The 26,612-nt window shown below is 36.1% G+C and overlaps 2 protein-coding genes across 3 annotated transcripts in view; one reads left to right on the top strand and one right to left on the bottom strand.

The window, feature by feature from the left end:
* Positions 1 to 971: 971 nt before the first annotated feature.
* On the bottom strand, positions 972 to 3,300 carry unc50 (unc-50 homolog (C. elegans)). Its single transcript, XM_065293800.1, has 6 exons — positions 3,160 to 3,300; positions 2,177 to 2,451; positions 1,987 to 2,107; positions 1,774 to 1,913; positions 1,543 to 1,650; positions 972 to 1,286 (listed from the first exon to the last, which is right to left on the bottom strand). Exons 2-6 carry the CDS (start codon positions 2,448 to 2,450, stop codon positions 1,150 to 1,152), a joined length of 780 nt encoding a protein of 259 aa, XP_065149872.1. The 5' UTR covers position 2,451; positions 3,160 to 3,300; the 3' UTR covers positions 972 to 1,149.
* A 7,606-nt stretch (positions 3,301 to 10,906) lies between these two features.
* The window catches only part of sema5bb (sema domain, seven thrombospondin repeats (type 1 and type 1-like), transmembrane domain (TM) and short cytoplasmic domain, (semaphorin) 5Bb), a 57,763-nt gene continuing 42,057 nt past the window's right edge, over positions 10,907 to 26,612 (top strand). The window contains exon 1 of one of the 2 annotated variants that reach the window (XM_065293796.1): positions 10,907 to 11,047. The gene's annotated coding sequence lies outside the window, so the exon portion shown is untranslated. The remainder of the gene's footprint in view (positions 11,048 to 26,612) is intronic. The other variant, XM_065293799.1, reaches the window with a different exon arrangement.

Here is a 26,612-nt window from a genome sequence, read left to right on the forward strand (position 1 = left end):
AATAAAAGATAAAATATTAAGCGCTGGTTTGAAACAAACCACTATACATATTTTAATGTTAATACATTGTTTGAATAATTTTTTGTTTTAATATGTTGCTATGGTTGGGAGTACTCTTAAAATAGGTATTTAAAGTTTTGTTACCATGTCTATATATGTGACCCTGGATTACAAAACTTAAATAGTCTTAAAGTAGCACATGTATATTTATAGCAATAGCCAACAATACACTGTATGGGTCAAAATTTAATTATTGAATTTTCTTTTATGCCAAAAATCATTAGGATATTAAGTAAAGATAATGATCCATGAAGATATTAAGTAAATTTACTACTGTTAATATATAAAAAATGTATTTATCATTAGTAATGTGTGTTGTAAAGGAATTTATTTGGACAACTTAGACTTAACTCAATATTTACATTTTTTGTTTGCACACTTAAGATACTTGGTCCAAAAATGGTCCTTTCATAACAAATCATACATGGAAAGCTTATTTATTCAACTTTCAGATGATGTATAAATCTCAATTTCTAAAAATTGCCCTCCATGCCTCGTTTTGTGGTGCAGGGTCACATATGTAAGCATGCATGTATAGGTACAGTATATTATATTAGTTAACTATTATCCAAAAATACTAAGGGTTTGTGTTTTTTTTTAAAGAAAAGCATTTCTAGTAATCTGAGATGCAAATCAGTAAGTGCTGTATGTTCCTTAAAATGCAAATGTTTCAGCTCTTTTTGCTGTAATTATGTATTTCGTACTGTTCCCATTAAAAAAAAACCCAGTCAAATAAACAAATCACCAAGTATCTGATACTGATTAATTAAATGTCTGTTTCTTTAAAAACACCTTTATTGTTCATGTTCCGACAGTTGAAAATGCCATCAAAACAGAAAGCATCGCAATACTTAGCCCCATGTTTCTTTTAATGAACCACTTCACAACATAAATGAAGTTTGAGCATCAAATGAAGAAAAAGAAAATCTTTATGACACCATCAAAAATTATTTTTCCGCCTCCCTTTATCTACAGCCAAACTGTTATATACAGAGAATATACAAAAAAGTTGACTCCAACACATTTTTATCTTTAAGGTCACTGCATTCAAGCAGTCAATGTCCATTCTGTCCTGTGCTTTAGCGTCCTCTACTGGACACGGTGTTTGTAAAACCAGCAGAGACCTTTAGTGAAGTTCCAGCCAAGTGAGATGGAGAGAATGTATACGAGTCCAAGCAATGCGAAGGGGTAGAGAAGCACCACCGTGTTCTTTAGGAAGGGGAGGGCTAAAGAAAGATGGAAAGAAAGGCACAAGTTTTAGCTGCTGACCTTTTATATTGGCTGTGTTGGTCAATGTGGATATCCAGTGGTATGCTTTCAAATATAATCTTAAAAATAAAGGTGCATAATGATGCCAAAAGAACCAAGCAGAACCATGGCTGCTTTGAATAGCCAAGGACCGCCCAAGAGGCCATTTGACAGACACGTAAAGCAACCAGTCACGTTTCACTAGTAGAAATGACCACCGATCATATCACTTACCGTTGTAGCCCAGGAATGTGATGTAAATGTAGTAACCAATAGCGATGAGCCATAAGGTATTTCCCACAAAATAACCTAGGAACCAGTCTGCACTTATTACCACAAGATCTGTTGAGAGAGACATTTTCACAAATTCAAATATAATTAAGATGAGTGCAGTGCTGTTTATAACCACATAAAGCAGTTTAACCAGTTTATAACTACATTATCAATAACCAGAACTTGACTTACGGTTGATGAAGAACAACTGTAAGAAGTGCAGAATAACCAGAAGAGGGTAAAAAGCATTGAGATGGACATCGAAGGCATAGCCCCACTCAACATCATAATCTCGATTGGGATGTTTCATCAGGTATCTATTTGTGATAAACCTGGAGGAGTGAAAAAGGCTCAGTGAATTAGTTAAATGACACATATATACATACAGTATAACTAGCATCTTACCACATCAGAGTAGATATAAGCAATCCAACTGCAATGCAGTCTATGAAAACGACCCAGAGTAACAGCTTCAACGTCTCCACAAATCCCATATCCAGGACCAACCCGAAGCCTATTGTCGACACTGGAAAAATAAGCAGTTTAGCGAATGTCATTCTGGTTCACATTCCTGTCTCACGTTTTTCTTACTCACCACACAGCCAGATGCCGAGCAGCACCAGGAAAGCCGGGTCATCCCGGGCCCACTGGTCTTTGGTCTGTTTACGGTAATGAAAGTTACGATACACTTTCTGCGGTGATGTAAACAAATATAACATCTGCCATACGGCGAATTCAAAATCCATAAGTTTGAAATTCAGGAGTCGTCGCAGGTACTTGTAGCGCTTTGCGCCGGCGGTGTGCCGTGCTGCATCCCGCATGTTTAAGCTGCCATTGCCATGGATTTGCCCGGAGCTTGTCGGCAACATACTGTGGGAACAAAGAGATTTAAATTTAACAATAATTTACACTACTGAAACAATATGCAGTGAACCTATACAGTAAATGTTAACATGCAAACCTGTAACTACACAACTGGTTTCAATGCAATGAGGTAACAGTGGGGCCCAAAAGTATGTGACCACTTTGAAAATGATATGATGATAAAATTGTTCAATTTTAGACTGGGTCATAAATGGCAACCCCAATTTCATGTCATAAATCTTACATACAATTTCTTTTTTCTTTACACTACTGTATATCCTAATGATCCTCCCACACTCTTCACAAAAAAGTATTTATCTTACAAGCAGTCTGAGTTCAAATTAATGAAACAAGAACCAAGCTTTCAAAATGGTTCAATAAGGTACTGGCAGCCCAAAATTACTGCCTTGCCTTGTCTAAAGTAAACATACAGAGCAGATCCTAGATCAGTCTAATCACTAAGCTTTACACAGATAGGCAGGCCTTGTTGAAAAACCGACAATACTAATACTAAACCAGCTCTAAATAGAAACATAAATAATAAAAGTGTTAATGTAACTGTGAATAGTCTTGCTTTATTAAGACTAACTAACAAATATTACAACGGCTGGTCAGCATAAGTGTTGTTACAAGGGCCTATGTGCTGGTTGATAATCTGTAATAAGTTAATAAAAGTAACCATTATGCTCTGTGTGTATTAAATTAAACACTCACCTGCTCTTTCAGCAGTATTAGTATATTCGCAAAGCCAATTTGTGTTTATTAGTGCGTTAAAAAATAAAACAGCAGACGTGACATGTCAACTTCCTGCCTCATCTGCGCTGACCGCGTAGCTTCCGGCACGGTGACGCCACATCCTGCATTAAAGCCTTCAGGGATATGTAGTTTTTTATTACATCTGCGCAGCGCTGTAGTTCCCGTGACTGTGAAACAGCATGTAAAGCATAGTGAATTATTTATTATTATACAATTATTAATGTGTATATTACTATGTAGTTGTTTTGACAATGGTGTTTTGCTACATTGCTGTTTGACGCGTTTTCTCCATTGACAGATACATATATTTTCTCATTAAAGGGATAACTTAGTTCACCAAAAAATGCACAAAGGAAGATATATTTTGTAATTAATTAGGCAGGAAGTAGGAACACCCTTGACTTCCATAATAAAAAAATACTATGGATGTCGGTTTGGTTAAAACATCGCTAAAATATCTTTGTGTTTAGCAATTTTCCTGCTAAAATAAAACTTATGCACAAGCGTAACTAGCAATAATATTACATAGCAGCAGATGGCGCTGTTGTTCAAGACTTACACTGCCTCTGTATAGTTTATGCCGAAGAAAATGTTATGTATTTTGTATGCAATTCTTAATAATTTATGCATAAAACTGTTAACTAATCTGAAAAAAGCCATGAGTTGAACGCAAAATAGTTTATCATCAAAGTAGGCCTACTTTGACTTTGATCACTGGCACTCGAAGCTTTACAATTAAAAGATGGTGCATTAATCTATCAGCTCTCAGTAAATGTTAAAAAGGATGGTGATACAGTGTCATACAATGGGAAATCCAAAAACTAAACAGGGTCACCCAAAGGAGCAGAAGTAAAATAAGTACAATATACTGAATATTATCATAGTGCATTTTATGTATACACACAATACAATCATACTTTAAAAACTGTAAAAAAAAAACTTTCTGAAAAATGTATGCACTTTACGTGCCACAAAAGATATATATATATATATCAATGATTATTTTTACAGGCTTTTAAATATGTGTAATTATGTTGAGACACATGTAATATTGGACTTGATTAAATGGGGTAAAATAGGTTTGTATTAATTAATTAATTGTATCTGTTTTGTAATCACGTACTTCTAAGCCGATTATAAAACGTTAATTTTTGCAGAAAGTATTGGTTTATGATTTTATTTCTCCTAGGAAATGCCGCTGAATAAGGAAGCTGTTTTACAAGTTTGTGAATATGCACTCTGTGTAAATAAGAAACATTAATTTATTCTTCATTGTTTATTCTTATATTATTATATTAATGTTTATCCAGGTTATGGATGCGAAAACGCTGATGGACATCAAGGCTACAAATCAGCTGCCTTCGGACGCAACCAATGTCAAAGGTTTAATGACAAATACATCATTTGTCACCACCTAGTGGCATAACAATGTAATCAATTCAATAGTTATTTGAAGCACCAAGTAATCAGGAGGCCATTTACTGTATTTTGATCGCAAAACATGACTTTTGCTTCAATTGCACCAAGACTCTGGAATGATTTGCCTGTTTTTATTAGAATGGCTTCATTAGTGGCCAGTTTTTATTTTAAATTAAAAACATTCAAAGCACTCTTTTTATCCTTGTTTTTTATATTGTTGTATCATATGTTATGATGTTTTTCTTTTTCCTCTCCTGTTTTTATCGTGTTATTGATGTGTTATTTATGTTTCTGTTGTAAAGCTCATTGGGTTGTATTAAATAGTGCTGTATAAATAACGTTATATAAACGTTTCTGCCAGGACATCTGTGATTATTTAAATATTTTTACCACAGAAATTATACTTTGTGGTTAAAAGACTGTTTGTGAAGCTGGTTGATACCTAAAACTGTACATGACAACTGTTCTCTCTGGCTCAGGGGCAGTGCAAACACAGGCATGAAAGTTCTGGTGTGATTTTCTCAGACACACAAGAAGTGCTGTCATTAAGGGTGACCACCACCACCCAACAAACCAAATGTGGGACAAGTAGTACGCTTGTGTAGGACATGAAACACTGAATGATAACCCTAAAACTTTAATATAATGTATAATAATATTTTAAAATAATAGGATATTATAAAAGGGTAGCTTGTTTACATCTACTATGGGTACTATGCAATGGAAAAACGCCATAAGTCTATCACATGTGTTTCAACTTCCAAGTGGGCCTCAAGATGACCTAAAATGATTCAGAATAAGCCAGAATAAAATGTATAAATTGAATACACTGTATAAACACACTTATTTTAGACTAATATAAAAGCTTTGTGACAATTATATAATATAACAATTAGCAACATTTTTGATAAGGGCAATATTGTTTGCAGCATTACCCACAGAAAGCATTAAATTGACCATAATTATATTTATTAGCTTATCAACACATTAGGAACACATTGCTGTGGGTTTAATGTGTTTTCAGATACCTTAAAGCAGAGCAGCTCTGTTAAATGACAAATGATCCATAAAGAGAAGGGCTTCATAAGATAATAGTAAATTAGAGAGCTTCAAATGCAAAATAAGGACAGTATTGCTTTTTCCAATGTTGTTTGCCCTGCTAATGAAGAGAAAACCTCTTAGATTAATTAAGCTCTTTTGTCAGAGTGTCTGATTTTTGCATCTACAACATCTTATTAACAATTATTTAGGTGCCCCATCAGTTCTTATTCTTTGACCAAACATTAATAATCTAAATATTCAGGCGCATGGGATTATGGGTATTTTTTTACAGTACTTTGTACTCATAATTTAAACTTCATTACACTTTACAAGTTTATGGATTTTTTATTTATATTCAGAAGTAACCTTTAAAAATAAAATAATATAATTTAAATGATTGAATATTTCAGACCCAAATGATCCATTTTATCAAACTGTAATACAATTTACATTTCACAACATGTAATGCAGATTACTGAACTTATTTTTCTTAGTAGTTTTAATAAATCAAGTGAAGATTGTAATTACAATTTATGCACATCACAAAATAATGTGCCATTAGGAATGGGACAAGTACTGCAATAAATGAGAGAAATTTGGGCAGAAATGAGACTTTGTCCCAGAAACCTCTGTACTTACAGTTCCTCTAGTAATATTAATGTCAACACGTATTAAGGAACAGTTTGATCACACAAATCCATTAGGAATGGTTGTTATTAAGTGAATAAAGGAAGGAGACATAAAGATTAACCTATTTCTCTTTTATGTTGAAATTCCATGTTGACAGCAATATTGTGCCCTTTTACAGCAGTAAGAGATTAATCAGATTCACATTACACACAGTTCAAGCAAATAAATCAAATTTACTTGCTTCTCTTAAGAAGACAAACATCCAGCAAATATTTTATATATTTAATCATTTTAATGTTCAGTTCAGTTTATTTCAGCACATTTAAACATGGCCACAAGCCAACCAAAGTCCTAAAAATCTGATAAATACACAATAAAAACAGGATAGAGAAGCACAGAAGTCTATTAAGAATATCCTTTAAGAAAATAAAAACAATAATCGTCAATCTAATCGAAGGCAGCACAAAACAGATGTGTTTTTGAGACATGATTTAAAGTCAAGGAGGAAGCCGATCTAATATGAAGTGGGAGTCTGTTAAGGTTGGGCAGTTTTTAATTGAGTACAGGGAATTTTAAGGAGTTTTGATTCCGATCTCAAAATTCTGGAAGGAGAGTATGTATAAGGAAAATTTTAAACTAAATCCTAAAATTTATTGGAAGCCAATGTAGAGATTTCATAAGAGGGGTGAAGTGGTCAAATTTCCTCTTTCCCATCAGGAATCTAGCCACAGCATTTTAAGCGATCTGTAGACGAGCCATTTGGGATTGCAGAATGCCAAAGTAGAGGGAGTTACAGTAGTCCAAGTGAAACGTGATGAGGGTGTTTTGGCAACATATCTTAACTTTTTCCCTATGTCGTCAATTAAGAGAAAACATTTGCCTAAAAAAAGTGTTCCTGATGAATTTTTATGTTAATCTGCAATACCGTGATTATCCACTAGATGGCAAATTATGAAAAAACTGAAGCCAAAAACGTTATTCACTAATTTTAAACTCTGTTTATGTTTTGATACTCATTCTGAATCTAATCTCTAACAAAATTCCTTCACCAAAAAATGCAATTATTTCAGCTTTTTGCTAAAAAAAAGTATTTTTAAAAAGAAATATACCATATTTAAGGGTGTTTGAGCAGAGAAAAAAATAAAGATATGATGAAAGTTTTTTCAATTTTGTTTGTTTGAAAGCAGAGGGTCTCTTCTTTCATTTGATATATGTGTATGTTTATATATTTTTTAGAAGAAAATTTTCCTGAAGGCATTTTGTGAATCTTTTGTGAAAATCAAAAAAATGCTGGTGAGCAACTTTTCAAAAAAATAACTGGCGGAGAATGAGTTAATATTTCTCAGTCCATCTATTAGATAATTATGGAGGTCTGAAACACAGCTGGCAACATTTTCTTTCTTTCTTGACCTTTGACAAGGAGGCTGAAGATCCCCTTATTTCTTGATGATCAGGTTTTTTATAGTATTTATTCTATTTGTCATTATTGCCATAAAATATGTTTAGTGGCATAAAAAAATGTATTGGCATGAAACTATTGTCATATGTCAGAGCAAGTTACATTATGATTAAAGATTAGGTATTACGGAGCCCCTAAGGGGACATGGAGCAAAAATTAAATAAAATTTAGTTTCGCGTATACTTTCGCGTGCGCACGTGAAACTATTGTGAACTATGCGAAGATTTCATGTGAGCACGCGGAACTAAAAGCAATAGTTTCACTTGCGCACGCGATAGTTTCCAGTGAGCATGCGAAACAAACCCTTTAAAAAATTCAGCACATAAAGGTTTTGCGTGAGCACATGAAACTAAACCTTGCATTTTTTTTACTCCAATGTCACCGTAGGGGCTCGGTAATACGTAAATATATTAAAACTGCGATATAAAAACTACTGATAACCTTAAGGCAACATCTCATATAATAGTTCATTCTTATGCAAGCAACAAACCCTTTACTAAAAGACTTCTTGTACTTCAACAGCAAACAACCACAAACTGAAAATTGTATCTAAAGCCTTAACATTCCTTAAAGTTAAAAACAAATTAACCTATATATTCAAAGGACAAAGGGATGATATTTCGCTCTCATGTAATTATTATGGCCGCAAATGCAGAGGAGGACAGAACGATGAGAGAAAGTGCATTAACATCCATATGACCCCTAAAACCCTCTGTGGCCCACTTCAGCGAGCTGTCAGACACAATACCTTCAACACATGATCCAGCTCAACTCAGTGATTTGATCAAACACAGCCCTGGAGATGAATCAAAAGCCAACTACAATCACATCTGAGAGGAGCAATCCAAGAAATCCTGCAGAAGGTTGGAGAAAGACAAATGACATCATCATTTCTCTTTAGTCACACTGAGTTAGTGTGTAAGTGTGCATGCATGAAGCGGTGAGATCATGACTGTAAGCACTGAACTAGCGACACACCCAGACAATCACACGCACTCTTACATACTCCATCACTTAAAAACATTCTTCACTTTATCCACACAATATTCCAGCATGCATGCAGTTTGGATGTCTCTCATTGGCTCTCACCGTCTGCTCTGATTGAAGAGGCTAATCACAGCGAATCTGAAAATAGCACAACATCAGCGCTGCAGATGGCCATCCTATAATAATCATCCATCATCATTTCTCCTCCAATACACGTTCACTGATTTCTGAATGTGTTTGTGTGACATTTCCATAGATCTTCTCTTACTATATAGCCATTGCTATGGTAATTAAAATCTACAGAAGCAAGAATAATAAGGAACCAACAGTAATTTCAACATTGAAATTGTTCATATATGAATAGCAATGCTGCAGAAAATGTGAAAACTTGCTTAAAATTTTTTATATATTATGTGGGATAAGATAATGATTTGTAAAATGTAAATGAAATTATATATTTAAAAAAAACTTAAAATTATAAAGGATCTGAATCAACCTAAAACTTTGACTAAACGTAACTTTAAATCATTCAAATGTTGCAATCCCAGACAGCAGACAACTCCGGCCCAGAGCCGCACCAAATCCAAGCCGGATCCGCTGATTTCGGCCTGGATCCGGTGTAGATCTGGCATGGAGTCAATATGCATATTGTGTGAAATACTTCAATAATTGCATAACATAAATATTCTATCTAACATTTGAAACTTTATGGGGGGGGGAGCATACAGTATATTTTTTGCCCTAGAATGCAATAAGTAGCACGCTAGGTTTTGGATCAAAGTCAGAGGCAAAAAAAAGTCTTTTAAAAGTACTTAATTTTCTTTAAGTATAATATAATGTATTGTTGATTCTTTTGAATAATTTTGGTGCAAATTATGGCACAACAATGTTCTGTAAGATGTTGTACAGGCATGCGATACTGTAGGGAATGTGTTTGCTTTGGCTTTATTGTGGCTTTGTGTTTACATTCTCTCATGATTTGAAACATTCATGCACACGTTCAGAAACAATGTTCACGCACGGTTTCTTTCAAGAAACAAAACCAATAGAAATTCTCAATCAGAAAAGCTTCAAACTGTCTTCAGATCTGTGATGAATTGTAAACAGTGTAAAGATGGCAAGCTGTGCTTGTCAATCTTTTTTATGATTGACTGCTCATGAAGATCTGTTTTAAATGAAAGTTTAGAGAATGGGGTTATTTTCCTGCCAGGCATTTTTAGTAAACTTTATCACGCAAGGACTTGCTGCAAAAATTATTAAGGTTCATTTCAATATGCATCTGACTGCATATGATATGATTGACAGTTCAATCTACAACGTCCAGCAGCACTTGCACATTTACTCTCTTTAGATCCAAAACGTCTCATTTTGGACTGACATAAGCGCATGGGCTTATTGTGATGGACGGTTTTTGATTTCCAATTTTCCTCCAGTTTTTCATGTCTCAGGATTGTAAATGAGTCTTGTGTACTGCAATATCTTACATTTTGCATTGCATGTAGGCTAATGCATGCATCATTTATAGATCCAGTAATATTTCTTTTTGCTGATGCATTGAGTGTGTTAATAGTGGAATCTATATTACAATGTGTATGCCTGAAGGTGTCATTTATCATACATTTGCATCATGTCTGAGACAGCATTAACATACATGCAGTAATTGCAGGGTTTAAACTGCACACAGTTCCCTTGAACCACCTTTTAACCAAAAAATTAATCATATTAAATCCAATGATCAAACATATTTTTAATTTTGTACTCATGGGTAGTTGATCAATTTACCAATTTTACACAACGTTTTCAGTAGGTTGTCACATATATAATGCATAACTTAGCCTCTGTCTTACCTTAAAAATACGTAAAAATACCAAAATAAAACATTTAAATATTAAATTCATGTTGATTCAATCTTGATTAATGTTGTGTTTTGGTCACATAAAGGCGAATTTATATTATATGTGATTATAATAAATCATTGTTATTCATAATTAAAACCACAGCCTTAGAAAAGTTAAGAGCCAACGTCAGCAATCACTTATTAATATTCAAAATTAACTCTTGCTCACAGGCAGGATTGGAAGCAAGAGCGGCAACTGATTAATATTCAAACGTAGCTCTTGCTCATAGGCTGGTTAGGACGCAACGGCAGCAACTGATTAATATTCATGAGTCGAGTAGCGGCAGTGTGTAGATGGGCTCGATCGGAGTCCCGGACAGGTCGACGCGAGAGCAGATGCCTTCACAGATTTTGAGGAGCATTTTACTGATCATCCGAGACTGAATTACCAGAGCAAAGATCAGACTTTAAAGGTAAGATCACTGTTGTTGTGCAATTATTGTTGCAGGCAGAAGTGTGCACTCGGTGCCTGTTTGTGTAACGTAGTGAGTTGCAGAGAAAGTTAAGTAACGTTAGGTTCAGTCTGGTGACCAACTCAGTGTGACCACTTTTATCTTTATGAATGCTGATGTGTTGCATTAAACGCATTGGGTCGTTGCAAACCACCGGAGAGAAATTTGGGAATTTTTAAGTACCTACTGTGCATTCAACAAAGATGCTATTTCAACGATGCACGTGCACATAACGTTACACAAATTATGTATTTATTTATTTACAGATACATTTGATGCCTTTGCATTTGATGAAGTTCTGTGAAACGTTTACGTTTTTTTAAAAAGACCCTGAAGATTGGGCAACACAACTTTATGGATATTGTTAACTAAAAGTTTTGTTTTTTATTTTATTTAAGCATAGCTTCTGTCAGCGTAATCATGTGATTTTATTGTTTGTTTAATGCCTGTTTTTTAATGCAAATGAATAAATTTGTACTGTAAATATACGTATTGTGATACTGTAAGCGACCACAAGGGACGCCAGTGAGTCTCCTTTTAGTATAATTCTGACTTACAAATCGTCTGCAAAGGTTTTATTACACATAGTTTATACTTGATGAGCATAGGCCCTCTTTATATAAATCATCTGATTTGAGAAATGCCTGCCCTGAAACGAAATTTATTTGCAACATGACATTCAACATTCTCATTAATAATATAAATCTCTGGCCTTTCCATAATTATTTTTTGTATTTGTTTGTTTTTCATTTGTTATCGTTCTTAACTGAAGTGTGTCCTTTTTGTAAAGTCTTCTATTCTATTTTATTTTTTTATACAAACTTCCTCTTTTTCTGTAATACTTTTTATTAACTCTCAATGTCTATTAAATCCAAAACAATGCAAATACAAGGCAGTCTTATGTAATAGTGTAATAAACATGGCCTTTAGGTGAACTCACTCATTTGTTATTGGGAGTATTTGGCTGGAGAAGTGGAATATTTTATTGCTCATGGGTCGCTCTTTCATAGCTTTCATAGGGAATTTATAGTAGACACAAATGAGACAATAGTTGACAACAGGAAAACTATGGATATAGCATGATGTTTTTGGATTTTTTATAGGAATATCTCTTCAGTATTTTGGCAAATCCAAGCACAGCTTGAGAAATCGCTGAGATCTCTTTTGTATCTCTATAAGAAAGGATTGGTACATGAACATGTGGCTTGAACCATTATAATTCATATTCACATAAAAAAAATCTCTTTGCAAACATGACTTTTCATGTCTTTTAGCAGTCGTAGGGCTTATAGAATAAAAAAAAAAAAACCTATATAAATAAATCTACATCTGGACTTTGATCAGCACTGATTGGATGTGATTTGGGTTAAGTACAGAGGTTATTGGTTAAAGAAACATCCCAGATGTCGACTCTCTAATGGCCCTCAGCACCGTTTTGTTATCAAACATTTAAAGGGGCATTTTAAAAGTCTGTTACATAAATTATTTCTGGAGCAAGAATAAAGCAAGTTAATGATTCATGCTGTGTTAAACGAACAGAACTGACCCAATAGTCCATAGTGTTGTGCAATGAAAACCTCTTCTTGCATTTCTGAGGAAAATGTTTGTCACATGGTGTGTTTACTGTGTGTAAGTGACTCTATTGAATAAACTGAATAAACTCTATTGACATTACTTAAGAAAATAAAGTGTATTTCGCATTTTTTTCTTATTTCCTCAACATAGGGTCAGCAAAGGTATATTTTAACTCATTCGCTGCTAGCCTTTTTTTGAAATGTTGCCCGCCAGCATTTTTTGTGATTTTCACAAAAGTTCCAAAAAAAAAAAAATTACTTCTAAAAATATATAAACATCTCATAAACAAATCTATCAAATGAAAGAACAGACCCTCTGCTTTCAAACAAACAAAACGAGAAAAAACTTTTCATCCTAACTATATTTTCTCTCTGCGTATAAACTATTAAATATGGGTATTATTCTTTAAAAATGTTTGTTTTTTGCAAAAAAGCTCAAATAATAGCATTTTGTTAGAGATCCGATTCCGGCGTGCGTTTCCCAAAAGCATTGTTAGCCAACGAACATCGTAAGTTCTATCGTTACTAACATCGTTCAACGATTTGGTGTTTCCCGAAACCGTCGTCCAAACGAACATTCGCAAACTGCATCGCTAACTTGTCGTTAGAAGCATCGTTCCTTGCTATTATCATATGTAGACTTACGTTGATCATGCTTTTGAACAAAATAAGCAAAAAACATGTAGTACAGTCTATATCCATCATTCTAAATATATTACAATTTTATTTTACGTCTTTAAATTTGTAAACAGAATGAATGTGCTTTAAGCTACGAGCTTTAAGACCCTGGGGAATGCTTGGGAGGAGTGACGTAAGAGTGAACTTGCGCGTGAATTAAATATCTTGAAAATAAACAACAGATACTAAATCACAATAACAAAATCAGTCTTCCGATGCAATATATGTTATTACTAGGGATGCACCGATACCGATACTGGTATCGGGTATCGGTCTCGATACCACATTTTCGTAAGTACTCGTTAAAAGTCCTCCGATACCAGGGATCGATATCACTGTCTGAAAAAATGTCTATGTTTGAGCGGCGTGTAAGGGGTTAATGCCTCTTGTGTTGTCCAAAGAGGCAGAGTTTACAACAAACTGGAAAACTAGTCCCTTGTTTTTTTGTTAAATTATATGACTAAAGCTGTTACCTGTCAATTTAAATCATGTTTTTTATTAAGTACTCTGTATCGGTATCGGCAAGTACTGAAATGCAAGTACTCGTACTCGTATTCCAAAAAAGTGGTATCGGTGCATCCCTAGTTATTACCAAAAATAATCTGACATTAAATTGATTTGCACAGATTAATTAGTACTTCACCTCCCACGTGACATCATCAACTATGTTGTTAAACCAACATGCTTCAAACGACGAATGTGCGACAAAGTTACTATGCTTTTGGGAAACAGTCGTGACAAGGTAGTTCGTTTCTCCAACAATGCATCGTACTATGGTCGTTCAGCAACAAGTTACGTCGTAGATTGGGCAACGCACCGCCGAACGATTATAAAAATATAAACGCAGTGTAAAATTTAAAAATGTTTTTTATTATCTAGTGGATAATTGCGGTATTACAGATAACCCTAAAACCTCATCAGTAACACTTTTTTAATGCAAATGTTTTCTCTTAAATGACGAGATATCTCGTCAATGGCGGGGAAAGAGTTAAATGCATTTAATGTTTCAAAGTTATTTCCTGCACCGGTCTTTTATTTTTGGATTGCCTATATAAGCTTTACCCAACCATAAATATCATATTAAAACAAATCAACCTTTGATTAGTCACTTTACCTGTCAGTCAGACAGCACTTCCTGTCTAAGTGGGTGGTTCTTCACCAAAATCATCTTTAAAGGGTACCAGACTTTACTCCACAGGTGCTGGCTCCATGAGACTGCCACAGGTAATTTCCACAGAAATGAACTTTTACTGAAACACCGTTTCTTTATTGTTATTATATTTATATGAATTAATAAAAATATAACGCATTTATTGCATGTGTTTTGTAGGCTGCTTGACAAAAGAAAATACAAGAACAGAATTATTATAATAGTATAGTCTCTGACGGTCACCATTTGAAAAATGATACTGAGGACTTGACAGTTCAATTAGTATCCTTGACATGACCCTTCACCCCCCCTCCCTCTCTCTCCCTACATGCAATTTGAACAAGGACATTATAGCAAACTTGTTCTTAAAAAAGTCTTGTCAACCCTAGGTTATTTCAGGGACATTATTAAACCCACTATCTACATTTAAATAATGATGATATATGCTCTGAGCTAGATGCTGAAAACATTAAATTATTTTGTACGATTTGAGTATTGAAGGATTTCAATCTTCTCTTGGGGATCATTATGAATCTATAATAAACCTTGAATACAGTATATTATCTGCAGGAATACAGTATTGAGAAACGTTGGTCATTTTTATTATATGGGCCTTTTGTGATATTTTCCAATTTATATTTCAACGTGTAATGTTGCTTCTAAGGAAAAAAAACATCTATTTTTATGGCACAGGATGGTAGTGAATGGTATACATTTGTATAGATTGGTCTTACAAGCTTACAACAATTTTTCTTGGTTGTTTTTCGCCGCAAACTAAAAACTTCTAAAGATAATGAATACGTCGTCTACACACTTTATGAATATGAAATTCGTGCATACGTGTCTTGGTGAACAATGTAGAGATTATACATGGACTCAGAGTAGGTTATAATGGGATGTAATCAGGGCAATCAGAGGATTATCAAGTTGTTCACCTAGATGAACGATTATCAAGAAACCGTACGAAACTACACACAGATTTAGGATAATTATGACAATTAGGGCTGCATAATAAGAACAAAAACCTTAGTTGCTGATTATTTCCTTTTATATGTTATTAGGATTGTAACAATATATCCATATGGAATAGAGATGAAACGGTATGAAAAGTTGTAGTGCACAAAATCACCACGGTTATCGATATTATCATGGTTTTGTGAACAATTTCTAGAAATGTAAAAAAATTGATCCAAACCAAATGTAAAATTGGTAGCAGCGAAAAGACTGTCGAGTGCTGTTCAAATATCAATAATTTGATCGATATACCCCTGAATCAAAATGAAATCATGTTACAGAATTTCTTGAGGTATCAGAATTCGGAAAGATGATCCTATCGTGACAAGATGTCCGATTTACACCCCTAATTGTAATTGTGATTAATTTGTATAAACAACATTCATTTGACATTAAAATATTATGTGTGGAGTAATCGTAGAATGCTGTAATACACACGTTTATTTAATCACACTAGCCATAATTGTATTTTTAATAGTTTCTATTACATCTACAGCCCTAATTGAGAACACAACTGGGCTAACACCAACTCATAATCTTTTTATAACCTCCCCATAACCTCAGTTTTTACCTCAGACTGCTTTTACCGTAATCTAGCCCATGTATCGGCTTAGTGATAAATCTCCGTTTTGACCGAAACAAATCTCTGCATACTACTCTTTCTGTTCTCCACTTCAATCTACATCACCTGTGGTCAAGAAGTTGAGGCAAAGATGTCCAAAAGAGAGAAAGACAGCATGATGGATAAACTGGGAGTAGACGGACACCTGTAATGGGGAACTGTGGGATTTCCATATCGACTGGCTCAAGGTTAAGTGGGAGGGTGAATGGAGGAATTGGGGTGGAGGTGTTGTGTTTGGGGTTTGTGTAAACCACAGGCACCGAAGAGGAAAGCTGACAACAGTGCCAGGCTTGTGTGAAATGGGTCAGGCTAAATGTTTTAAATATTAAAGAAAATATTGCTGTTCCCGATGCACGGGGCTGCACAGTGACGTGTTCTGTCAGGCACAAGACATTCATTGAGGTGTGTTGTGTTTTAAGGGAGTTTTACCCCTCGAGGGCCTGTGCACCATGAGACTGGGTTAGTAAAACAAGCAGGTCTTTTGTAAGAGGAAGGTGTTTTCTTAACAAGAAAAAAAAATTATTCCTGCTTTCTCTGAACTGCCCTGACTGCTAGGGCAGTCGTAGCCTAATGGTTAGAGAGTCGCATGGTAACTCGAAAGTCACCAGTTCAAGTATGCTGTAGGTGTGTGTGTGTTCACTACTCACTTGGATGGATTAAATGCACATGTCAGTGTGCGTTCACACCAGACGAGAGTTCGCTCGTAGTTTGATGCTTGAACCTTTTGAGTTAACTCGCTTCATTCGTGGGTGAAATTCGGCTCATTGGTGCGTGAAATTCGATTAATTTACGCGTGAATTTCAGGCACGAATACGTTCAATTTGCCGGCTTCAGCTAGCTTGTAGTCTTAATATGTGTACATCTTGTTCAAATTGAAATAGTTTTTACAACATTCCAGATTGTCCGATTTTCTCACTCACTTTCTTCCAAGCAATACATTTTTTTCCTGTTGCTATAAAAGTACAAAGATGTGTCGTACAGCCTCGGGTGTCCACATACAGCGACAATGATTTTGTCCTCAATTGTTTTCGTATTCACGTCACTACTAGAGCAATTCACTCGTCAAACGCCCAAAGCGCCTAATTTCGCACTGCGTCATTTGCAGGAGCGCAAACCTTAGTAAAGCATAATGCGTACTCATCTTCTATACATTTTATGTCTGAAAGGGAAACTCCTACAAATAGATAGACAATAAAGTAAGTGGCAAAAATAACTCTGTCGACGCCTTTTTAGAACAAATTTTTACTTTGTGTCTTTAGTAAATCCTGTCAGGTTTTTACGCCAAAAGGGGCGCTGGCGCAAGCTGTTAGTAAATCTGGCCTTATAGACAAACCTGCATAAGATTTGTCATGTACACACTGTAAAAAGTTGGATCTTTTAACTCATTCCCCGCCAGCCTTTTTTTGAAAAGTTGCCCACCAGCATTTTTTGTAATTTTCACAAAAAAATGTAGCAAAAAGCTGAAATAATTGCATTTTTGTGAAGGAATTTTGTAAGAAATCAAATTCAGAATGGTTATGAAAACATACACAAAGTTTAAAATTAGTAAATCATTTTTTTGCTTCAGTTTTTTTATAAACTGGGTAAGTTGATCGCGGTATTACAGATTAATCATAAAACTCATCAGGAACACGTCTTTTTCATGCAAATGTTTTCTCTTAATTGACAAGATAACTTGTCAATAATGGGGAAAGAGTTCAAATTACTTCAATTGGTAACACATACAAATTCAAATTTCACTTTAGGAGAAAAAATTAACTTTTTTTTTACATGTTACCAATAAGTAATTTTTAAGTTGATCCAACTTTTTACAGTGTAGAGTTGATTCGTTACAAATTCGTAATTGATTCCTTGTCAAAAGTTTCGACTCAAAATCCATTTACTACCATTATAAAGCTTGGAAGAACCAGGACATTGTGCTTCAGTGAAAAGTTACTTTTAAAAGTAATGCATTACAATATTAAGTTACTCCCAAAAATGTAACTAATTGCGTTAATTAGTTACTTTTCATGGAAAGTAATGCTTACGTTACTTTTTAGTTACTTTTGCGTTACTTTTTCTTGGCTGAGGCTTGATCTCTTTCAGGCCTTGCAGGTGTTTTTATGAGTAAAAAGTTCTGCATTCAGAAATTGCATATTTCATTACAAAAATGTCGAGCTCTGGCCTGCCATCTCAGTTTCTGACTCAAACTGTTCCCACACAGGCGTATATAATGTGACTACGTTTAGTTTAATTCAGTACATAATTTTTAAATCAAATTAATTAAACTAAAAAAGGAATTTGCATTACTTTTTTAAAAAAGTAACTCAGATATTAATGTGTACAATTAAAAAGTAATGCGTTACTTCAGAAAATAATATTATTACGTAATGCACCTTACTTGTAATGCGGCTTGTCGGAAAGATGTTGGGGTAAATTACATTTTTGGGTGAACTTTCACTTTAAGTGCAGAGGAACAGTGAGTTCAGTGTGAGGCAATGTTTTTACAGGGGTGAAAAAATAGAGCTAAATTCATTACTTTAAAATAGCCAGGCCCAAAAGTTGTACATTTAAGTCCCAGTTGGTGTGACTCAACGGTAACTGTAGAGTGACCAAGCTCTCCAATGACCAAAGTATCCTTGATTAAGAAATGAATGGTAAGTGAAGCCATATCGAGTTCTGAGAGTCATAAGTTCGAACCTAAGTCACTGTGACCCATGTGACCTGTAGAGTAACTGAGATTCCTGGCAATTATTACGTGCTTCTTGATTAAAGCACCCAACCCCTGCTCACCCCAAAGGGATCGAATCTACTGTTAGCCTACCCCAAATCAAAGTGAATGAAAAGAATCTCCCAAAAGTATCTGTTGTTCTTGCTCTGCCGTGTTGTGCTCCTCACCACAGGTTCACCTTTCCTCTCCACATTCATCTCAATCCTTGTGTGTCGCTCAAATTGGTTTAATATGTATCTCTCTGGTGGAGCGTCCCACTGTTTTGTCTGTTTGTGGAGCGTTGCAGAAGATGAATGGTGCTCTCGCTGATAGCTTTAAAGGTTAAGAAAATGTCAGAACAGCAGTGCTATTAGTCTCCGGTGCTCTGACGGACCCTTGAGGGGGCCATTGACTTCCTCCCGAGATTTGGGCCATGATCTATGTGTCCGGGTAATTGCTGTCTTGTTTGTTGTGTGCGATGGTTACACCAGGCCCTCTCTTGCTCTTTTCTCCCATCAGCCATCTGGTTTTAAGATTGACATTTAATTTGGTCACTTATTTGGTCCAAGTCATGCTGGGATGTGGTGGCAAAGCAGATTGGCCGGTGCAAAATGGGAAAGAGTTTTATGTGATTTTTTTGTGAAGTGTTTCTTTCTTGCTGAAATGTAGGCAGTTGCTTTGGATTGTTTGTGTGTGTAGAGCATTTTTTGTAGCAATAGCCAGTGACACATGTATCATTCGTATTTTGCACCGGCGCACAGCGGGTTTTTCCCTCCAAAGACACACGTCGGCAAACTAGGGAATGAACCTGTGCTTCCTGGGCGGTTCAGCGCAAAAAAAGAGGCGTGTTCCGGCGCAAACCATCCCTGATGCTATTTTGCAGTTTCAAAAAACAATTGCGCCACTGACCAGAAAAAAAAAGTTAAAAGTCAGTGGCGTGTTGCGCGTTGTTCATTATGCTATTTTAAGGGCGCATGCTTGACCATAATGTATAGCGTGCACAACGCGCACACACTTTGCTTATCTAATCTACACAGATGCAACAGTTATTTTTGCAAATCATAAATTGTTACACAAAATGTTAATACACGAGATAAGGGGAATCATAGTAGTGAGCATTGTGGTGATAGTTTTTATTTATTGTGTGGCTGCGTTAAAAAATTCTCATGCAAATAGCGATTAAAATATTTTCATAAGTTTGTTGTGTGGCTGTATTACGTTTATTTTATGTAAATAATAATTAAAATGTTTTCATAAGAAACCTTAATGTATATGAACTTGATTTGTAAGAGTACTTTGGGGTTGGACCTTGCTTGCGTTTCTTGGGTCCGATTTCAAAGCCCCCAAACCCTTTCAGCGGTGAGGGTGGACGCAGCGATGTCCTCTGCTGGCGTAGATGCAGATCCACCTCCCGTTACACGGCGTGCCCGATTTATGCTGGCAAGCTTGGGATTCCCCCATCTCCTGACATCATTGTAGCGCTTGGCTCAACGATGGGGATGCCAGCTGATGAGACTGTGGCTATTTCCTCTCACGCCTGTTTAACCGACGCTGATTTGGGCGGATTTCTCCTATCCCCATACAAAACAACTTTTCTGTCTTTGACTGCTCTTACAAGAACGTGGGTCTCCTCGGCTGTAAACCGCTCCTGGCGTACGCCTGGTAAATCCGTCATAATAATAGCAACCCGCCATGGAACTTGCGCACTTGCATTTAAAGGGAATGCTGGATGACGTTCTAATTGGTTTATTTGATGTTACGCCCAAACCACACTTATGAATAATGAACCTACCTCAGACCAACCCCTTATTGATTTGCGCCCGGCGCAAGAGTTATTTCTCACGCCGGGAAAATAGCAACAGCGCCCAAGATCCGCCCACAAACTCACTTGCGCGTTGCGCTTCGCACTTGCGTTTCAGATCGTTAAAATAGGGCCCATTGTATAGCTCAAAATTAAACATTTTATGCCAAAAAGCATTAGGATATTAAGTAAAGATCATGTTCCTGAAAACTTTATTTATCATTAGTAATATGTGTTGTTAAGGACTTCATTTGGACAATTTTAAAGGCGATTTTCTCAATATTTAGATTTTTTGCACCTTCAGATTACAGATTTTCAAATAGTTGTTTCCATTTTCGCAAAAAAAACCACATGCGAATTAGGTGCTTTTTCATCATGGTAGTTGGAAAATGCATTTAGTTATGATTAGGCAAGTTATAAATTTACTAGCAGTGCAGCTTGTAATTTCCAAACTGAATGCTGGGCAAAGAAGAAGGAATGCAGCATTTATGATGCAGGCACTAGCAGCAAGGGCATTGCGACGACGTCGAGCCCCATATAAGGGAAAGACAACGTCAGCTGATACAACTAGACGATCAATCACATGAGTTTAATGTTCGCTACATCAGAATTTATCCGGCAAATGCGTTTCCACCTCAGATTATTTGCATTTACTCTTTTTCACATGAGTAAAAACAACCTTAAGCGAGCCAGCGTTTTTAAAATAAGTTGCCAGCCAGCGCCAGCATTTTTCATGATTTCCACAAAAGTTTTATGCCTTACAGAAAATGTTCTTCTTAAAATATATAAACAAAAAATTTATCAAATGAAAGAACAGACCTTCTGCTTTCAATAAAATAAAATAAACTTTCATCCTACCTTCATTAGTTCTCTTTTTATCACCTCTCAAATTTGGGTAGGTTTCTTCAAAAACACCTACATTGGCAGGGAAAGAGTTAGGGTATTTTTGAACTTGAATTAGAAATTTGTCATTTCCATGACTTATACAATACTTCAAAATGCGCATAAAATCGGGGTGATGGAAACCCAGCTATTGTCTGTTCCATATATGGATTTAGGGATATTTCATTCACTTATATTATAATATATGCTCATGTATAATCTATTCTGCATTATGAATCGACATCTATATAGATTATTGATAGGTCAGTTGTGTCTCATGAGTAAATCATTCATCCCATGTATTTTGACGTAAAGGTCTGCGGTAACACTTCACACACATTTGTCCAAATAGGAATTGTTTTCGACTCTCTGAAGATGTAAGTCCAATGGGAGTCTTCATTTTAACAAAAGTATTTTCTTTTTATCATTTTCTCTCGCTATCTCTCAATCTCTAAAGTATCGTAGGTTGTGTATTTTCTGTCTGAACATCTCAGAACGTCTCTGAGGATTTTTTCCCTCTGGCGGAGAGCTGAAGCCTGACTGGAGCCCACCTGAGGGTTCAAAATTGCCCCATCATTTAGTTTCACCTTCTGTTTTTGTTTAGTTGCTCGCTAGAGGATAAAAGATTGCTCTTTTATAGCTCAGGGGACTTGACTTAGCTCTCAGTTATGTTTTATTCATGACCTCAGATTCAGATGTTTTATTTTAACCAGCATAGACACAAATGAAATGTTTAGAGTATGGCAATTACCATGGATTATTATAGCACAGATTATTTGGAGAGAATTTGATGAGAAGTGTTTGAAAGTTCTGAGTTTGGATCGAAGACTTTGGTATATTGGCCAATCTGAGCTCTTTTTTGAAATTTTGAGAACATCTGAGAAGCTGGAGAAAAGTTCTCCATTTGTGAGATATTTAAAAGATCCTATTGATTTTTTTTGCTGTGGATCCCAGTTACGAGTGGGAGATGATGGACTTCTGTATTCATCTGATCACCTGAATGGTGCTTCATGGACCTGAGCTCGTCGATGAATGTTCAGCTTTGTGAGGTGCACAGAATAAGCTTAAATAACAACTCTGTATATGAACCAAAAGACCTCTGTTCTCCTGTCCTGAAAAATCAAACCACAAACACGGAGTCATTTTATTTAACAGGAGTAATCATTTTATTTTTAAAATATCCTGTTTGGGGAAGCATTCCCAAAAATTACCTATGTTTTCAATCCTGTATTCTTTCTTTACAAAAAAGTGCCTACAGCGAAGAAACATTGTATATGTCCAGCATGTGTTTTCAGAACGAAGGATTTTTAGGAAATAGTTCAATTCGTGAAGAAAATAAAGTGTTCTGGATTGAGTTTATGTATTACATCATGCATGTCACAGTGAGATCATGTTGGCTAAATCTGCTGTGTTTTTCTTCAGATTGTGCTCTTACATGACTTGTAGTCCTGGCATGTGTTCAGATGTGTTCAGATGTGTTTATAGTTAACCCAGCGAGAGGAGACACGCCCGTGAGGGGCGGAGCCAAGCCTAATTAACACCAGATACTGAGTGCATATCATAACATAACATGTATTTCAAGTATTTCTTCTAGTAGTATCTCTGTTGTGTTGACATTAGTGTTTTTCTATATTCAGACCTGTTTAATGTAGATTTGTGACTAAAATGGATTTGGTTGGTGTGTATTAAAATGCAATATAATATACATAACTATATTATCAGTGGTGTATAAAGACCTTAGAAAATCAACTGTATTGTTTTTATTACCTTAGAATGAGCCATTTACACCCTTACATGGAAGTCGCCATTTTCCACCGCCATGTTTTTACAATAGCCCTAATCGTACAAACTGTTTACTAGAGCGCGTTTTGTTACTATGTTATCTCAGACAACGTCATGTTTGTCCTGTGGCGGATACCGTAGCTTCTCTATTTCGAAATTGGGGAGTGAGATGTGGACTCAGCTGTTGGTTGCAATTCACAATCTCACCAATAGATGCTGCTAAAAATCTACACAGTAGACCTTTAATGTATTTTTTATCTTTTGTGTAAATCCTAGTATGCTGGCCAGCTTGTCCATGTCCAATTCAAACATAAACATTTTGTGCTATATTTTTCTTTGCATACTCTCTCACACTGTAAAGCTACGCAAAGCTAACATTAAGCTTATTAACTCTTTCCCCGCCATCGACGAGTTAACTTAATGTCAATAACGCTTTCCTGCCAATGACGAGGTTTTCCGGCAATCTGTAAACTTATAAAACTTGGAAGCAGCCCCTTAGGGCAAACAATAAGAACTCTGTGTATGTTTTGATCATCGCTCTGAATCTGATCTCTAACAAAAAGTCCCTTACAAAAATGCAGTTATTTTTGCTCAACTTTTTGCACAAAATGTGTTTTTTTGGAAGAAACCTACCCATATTTGAGAGGTGATAAAAGCAAACATTTTTTTTTTTTTTGAAAGTAGAGGGTCTGTTCATTCATTTGATAAATTGTATGTTTATATATTTTAAGAAGAACCTTTTCTGGAAGGCATTTGTGAAAATCATAAAAAATGCTGGTGCTGGCTGGCAACTTTTTTTAAAAATGCTGGCGGGGAAAGGGTTAAGCTTACATGTCTGTGTTGCGTCAACAGATATGTCATGTAAGATCACAATCAATGTGTTTTTGTCCGTGTTTGATAGTTATGAAGAGTGGATGTTTGGTCCAATGAGCTTGTGAGTTAAAAATTGGTTTTAGGTTAATGTCATTAGTTTGGTTTGTTCAAGCTGGTTTGGTGCTGGTTTTGCTTGTGGATCAGCATAATCGTGAAACTGATTGACCACCTTAATGTTTGAGGTAAAGTTTGTTGACCAAAACGTGTTGCTGGTATCCATAAGAAAAAAGAATCACATATGAGATCTCCTTAATATCTTGGCTATTTCTCCAAGACATCAATGAGATTAAACGGGAAACAAATTAAAACTTCGAAAATTTTACAAATGTCTCCATTAGCATTTCAGAAGAGATCTCAAAAATGTTATAAACTGGGCCAAAATCTGCAATCAAAAGTCAGGATTATTGTAGACTCAAACATTTCTCAAAAATGTACCCAAATTGAGATTATACATATCAAGGGTCTCATTTCATACTAATTTTATTTCCCTAAAATAAATTTTAGGAGAAACATCTGAGACAAATTTGATAAATAACACTATCAAATCTCCTGGGCTATGAAAGAGCAACCATTGATCAAAACAATATTTCTCTGGGTAAATCTAGTGAAGTAACAGGGACTTACACGTTTATCACGAATTTATACTTTGTTAAATTTTGTAGACAAGAGTTCCTGGATAAAATAAAATCACTGTCTGTCTCATTCATCTCATATAATCTCCGTTCACTGAATTAAGTGGCCCAAATGAATGGAGACATAGATGAATGGATGAATAGCTGGATGAATGAGTGAATAGATTGATTTCAAGAGAGGGAAGTACAAAAGTTGAACTCAGGATCAACCTCCCTGTTGTGTATTGTGTTGTTTGTCGGTCCTTTGTGTGCGTGTGTGTGAAGGGGGGTTGTAACATACAGAATAATGACAGAGTAGATCGAGTGAATGTTTCGTGATCTCTTTTCACTTATTCTAACTGCGAAATGTCAAATTTGAATTGATTGAAAGGAAAATTGCAGATGAATTATGGGATGCAGTGGGGGAGGGGCTGTTACCATAGAAACAAGACTATTCAAAGTTGTATGCTTAGGTAATGAGTGGGCAAGGGTCTTAGCGGCCCCCAAAGGTATTTGAGCAAACTTAAACTCTCTGAATGTCATTGCTACCTTTTTATCTAATGCAACTCAAATGGTGTTTATTAAAATAAATAAAGAAACGGGAAAAACCACAAGCACTTTCTGAAAATTTTTTGTTAAGAATGAAATTTTAAAGAATGAGGATAATTTGGCGTACACTTTAATGAGTTGTACTGTTTTAAATATTTGGGTCACGTCCGAGTTTTTTGCCCCTGAAAATGTGTTAAAGACTTTTTAATTTGCGTATAATTTATTTTGTCGTCTACACTGACTTAAGTCGTGTAGGGCCCTGTCCCAAATGGCACACTCTGGACTTGTGGACCTCCTCAGAGTCCACACTTTGTTAACATCATGTAGTGCAGACCTTAGGGACCCTTGATGCAAGTCTACAAGGGCGCACCAGAGTCGTATTTTGGGACAGACTCGAGCGTCACGCCGGAAATAGGAAGAGAAGTTGCCTGTCAGTGTGAACTTCTCCCATCAGTCGTCTGATTTGTTTAATGGCACTTTCATAAGGAATTCTGGGTTGGTAAACTGCGTGAAGCCGTCAGCACCGAAGACCGCATTAAGGGTGCATCATTTGCTGATGAGCACACTTTGGAGCGTAAAAAACAGATGGGACACCCTGCGGACTTGTAGCCTAAGCGAGCATGCGCAATTTAAGGCCACAAGACCAAAAGTCCACATGAAGTGCGCCATTTGGGACAGGGCCTTAGTGCAGACCTTAGGGACCCTTGGCGTGAGTCCACGAGGGTGCACCAGAATCGTATTTTGGGACAGACTCGATCGTCAAGTCGGAAATAGGAAGAGACGTTACCCATCAATGTGAACTCCTCCCATCCGTCGTCTGATTTGTCTAATTGCTCTTTCTCAAGGAATTCTGGGTTGGTAAGCAGCGTTCAGACCTGCACCACTGAAGACCGCATTAAGGGTGCAAAGGGGGCGCTGATGATCACACTTCAGAGCGTAAAAAAGGGATGGGACACCCTATGCACTCATAGACTAAGGGGGCATGCACAATTTAAGTCCACAAAACCAAAAGTCCACATGAAGTGCGCCATTTGGACAGGGCCTTAGTGCAGACCTTAGGGACCCTTGGCGTGAGTCCACGAGGGTGCACCAGAATCGTATTTTGGGACAGACTCGATCGTCAAGCCGGAAATAGGAAGAGACGTTACCCATCAATGTGAACTCCTCCCATCCATCGTCTGATTTGTCTAATTGCTCTTTCGCAAGGAATTCTGGGTTGGTAAGCAGCATTCAGACCTGCACCACTGAAGACCGCATTAAGGGTGCAAAGGGGGCGCTGATGATCACACTTCGGAGCGTAA

This window comes from Paramisgurnus dabryanus, chromosome 7, assembly GCF_030506205.2.
Source record: "Paramisgurnus dabryanus chromosome 7, PD_genome_1.1, whole genome shotgun sequence".
Taxonomy (NCBI): domain Eukaryota; kingdom Metazoa; phylum Chordata; class Actinopteri; order Cypriniformes; family Cobitidae; genus Paramisgurnus; species Paramisgurnus dabryanus.

Excerpts from the sequence above, each read along its gene's own strand:
- unc50 (XM_065293800.1), bottom strand. The coding sequence starts at position 2,450 with ATGTTGCCGACAAGCTCCGGGCAAATCCATGGCAATGGCAGCTTAAAC. Across the intron at positions 2,108-2,176 it reads GCTCGGCATCTGGCTGTGTG|TGTCGACAATAGGCTTCGGG; the intron begins GTGAGTAAGAAA and ends TTATTTTTCCAG. Across the intron at positions 1,914-1,986 it reads CTTATATCTACTCTGATGTG|GTTTATCACAAATAGATACC; the intron begins GTAAGATGCTAG and ends TCACTCCTCCAG.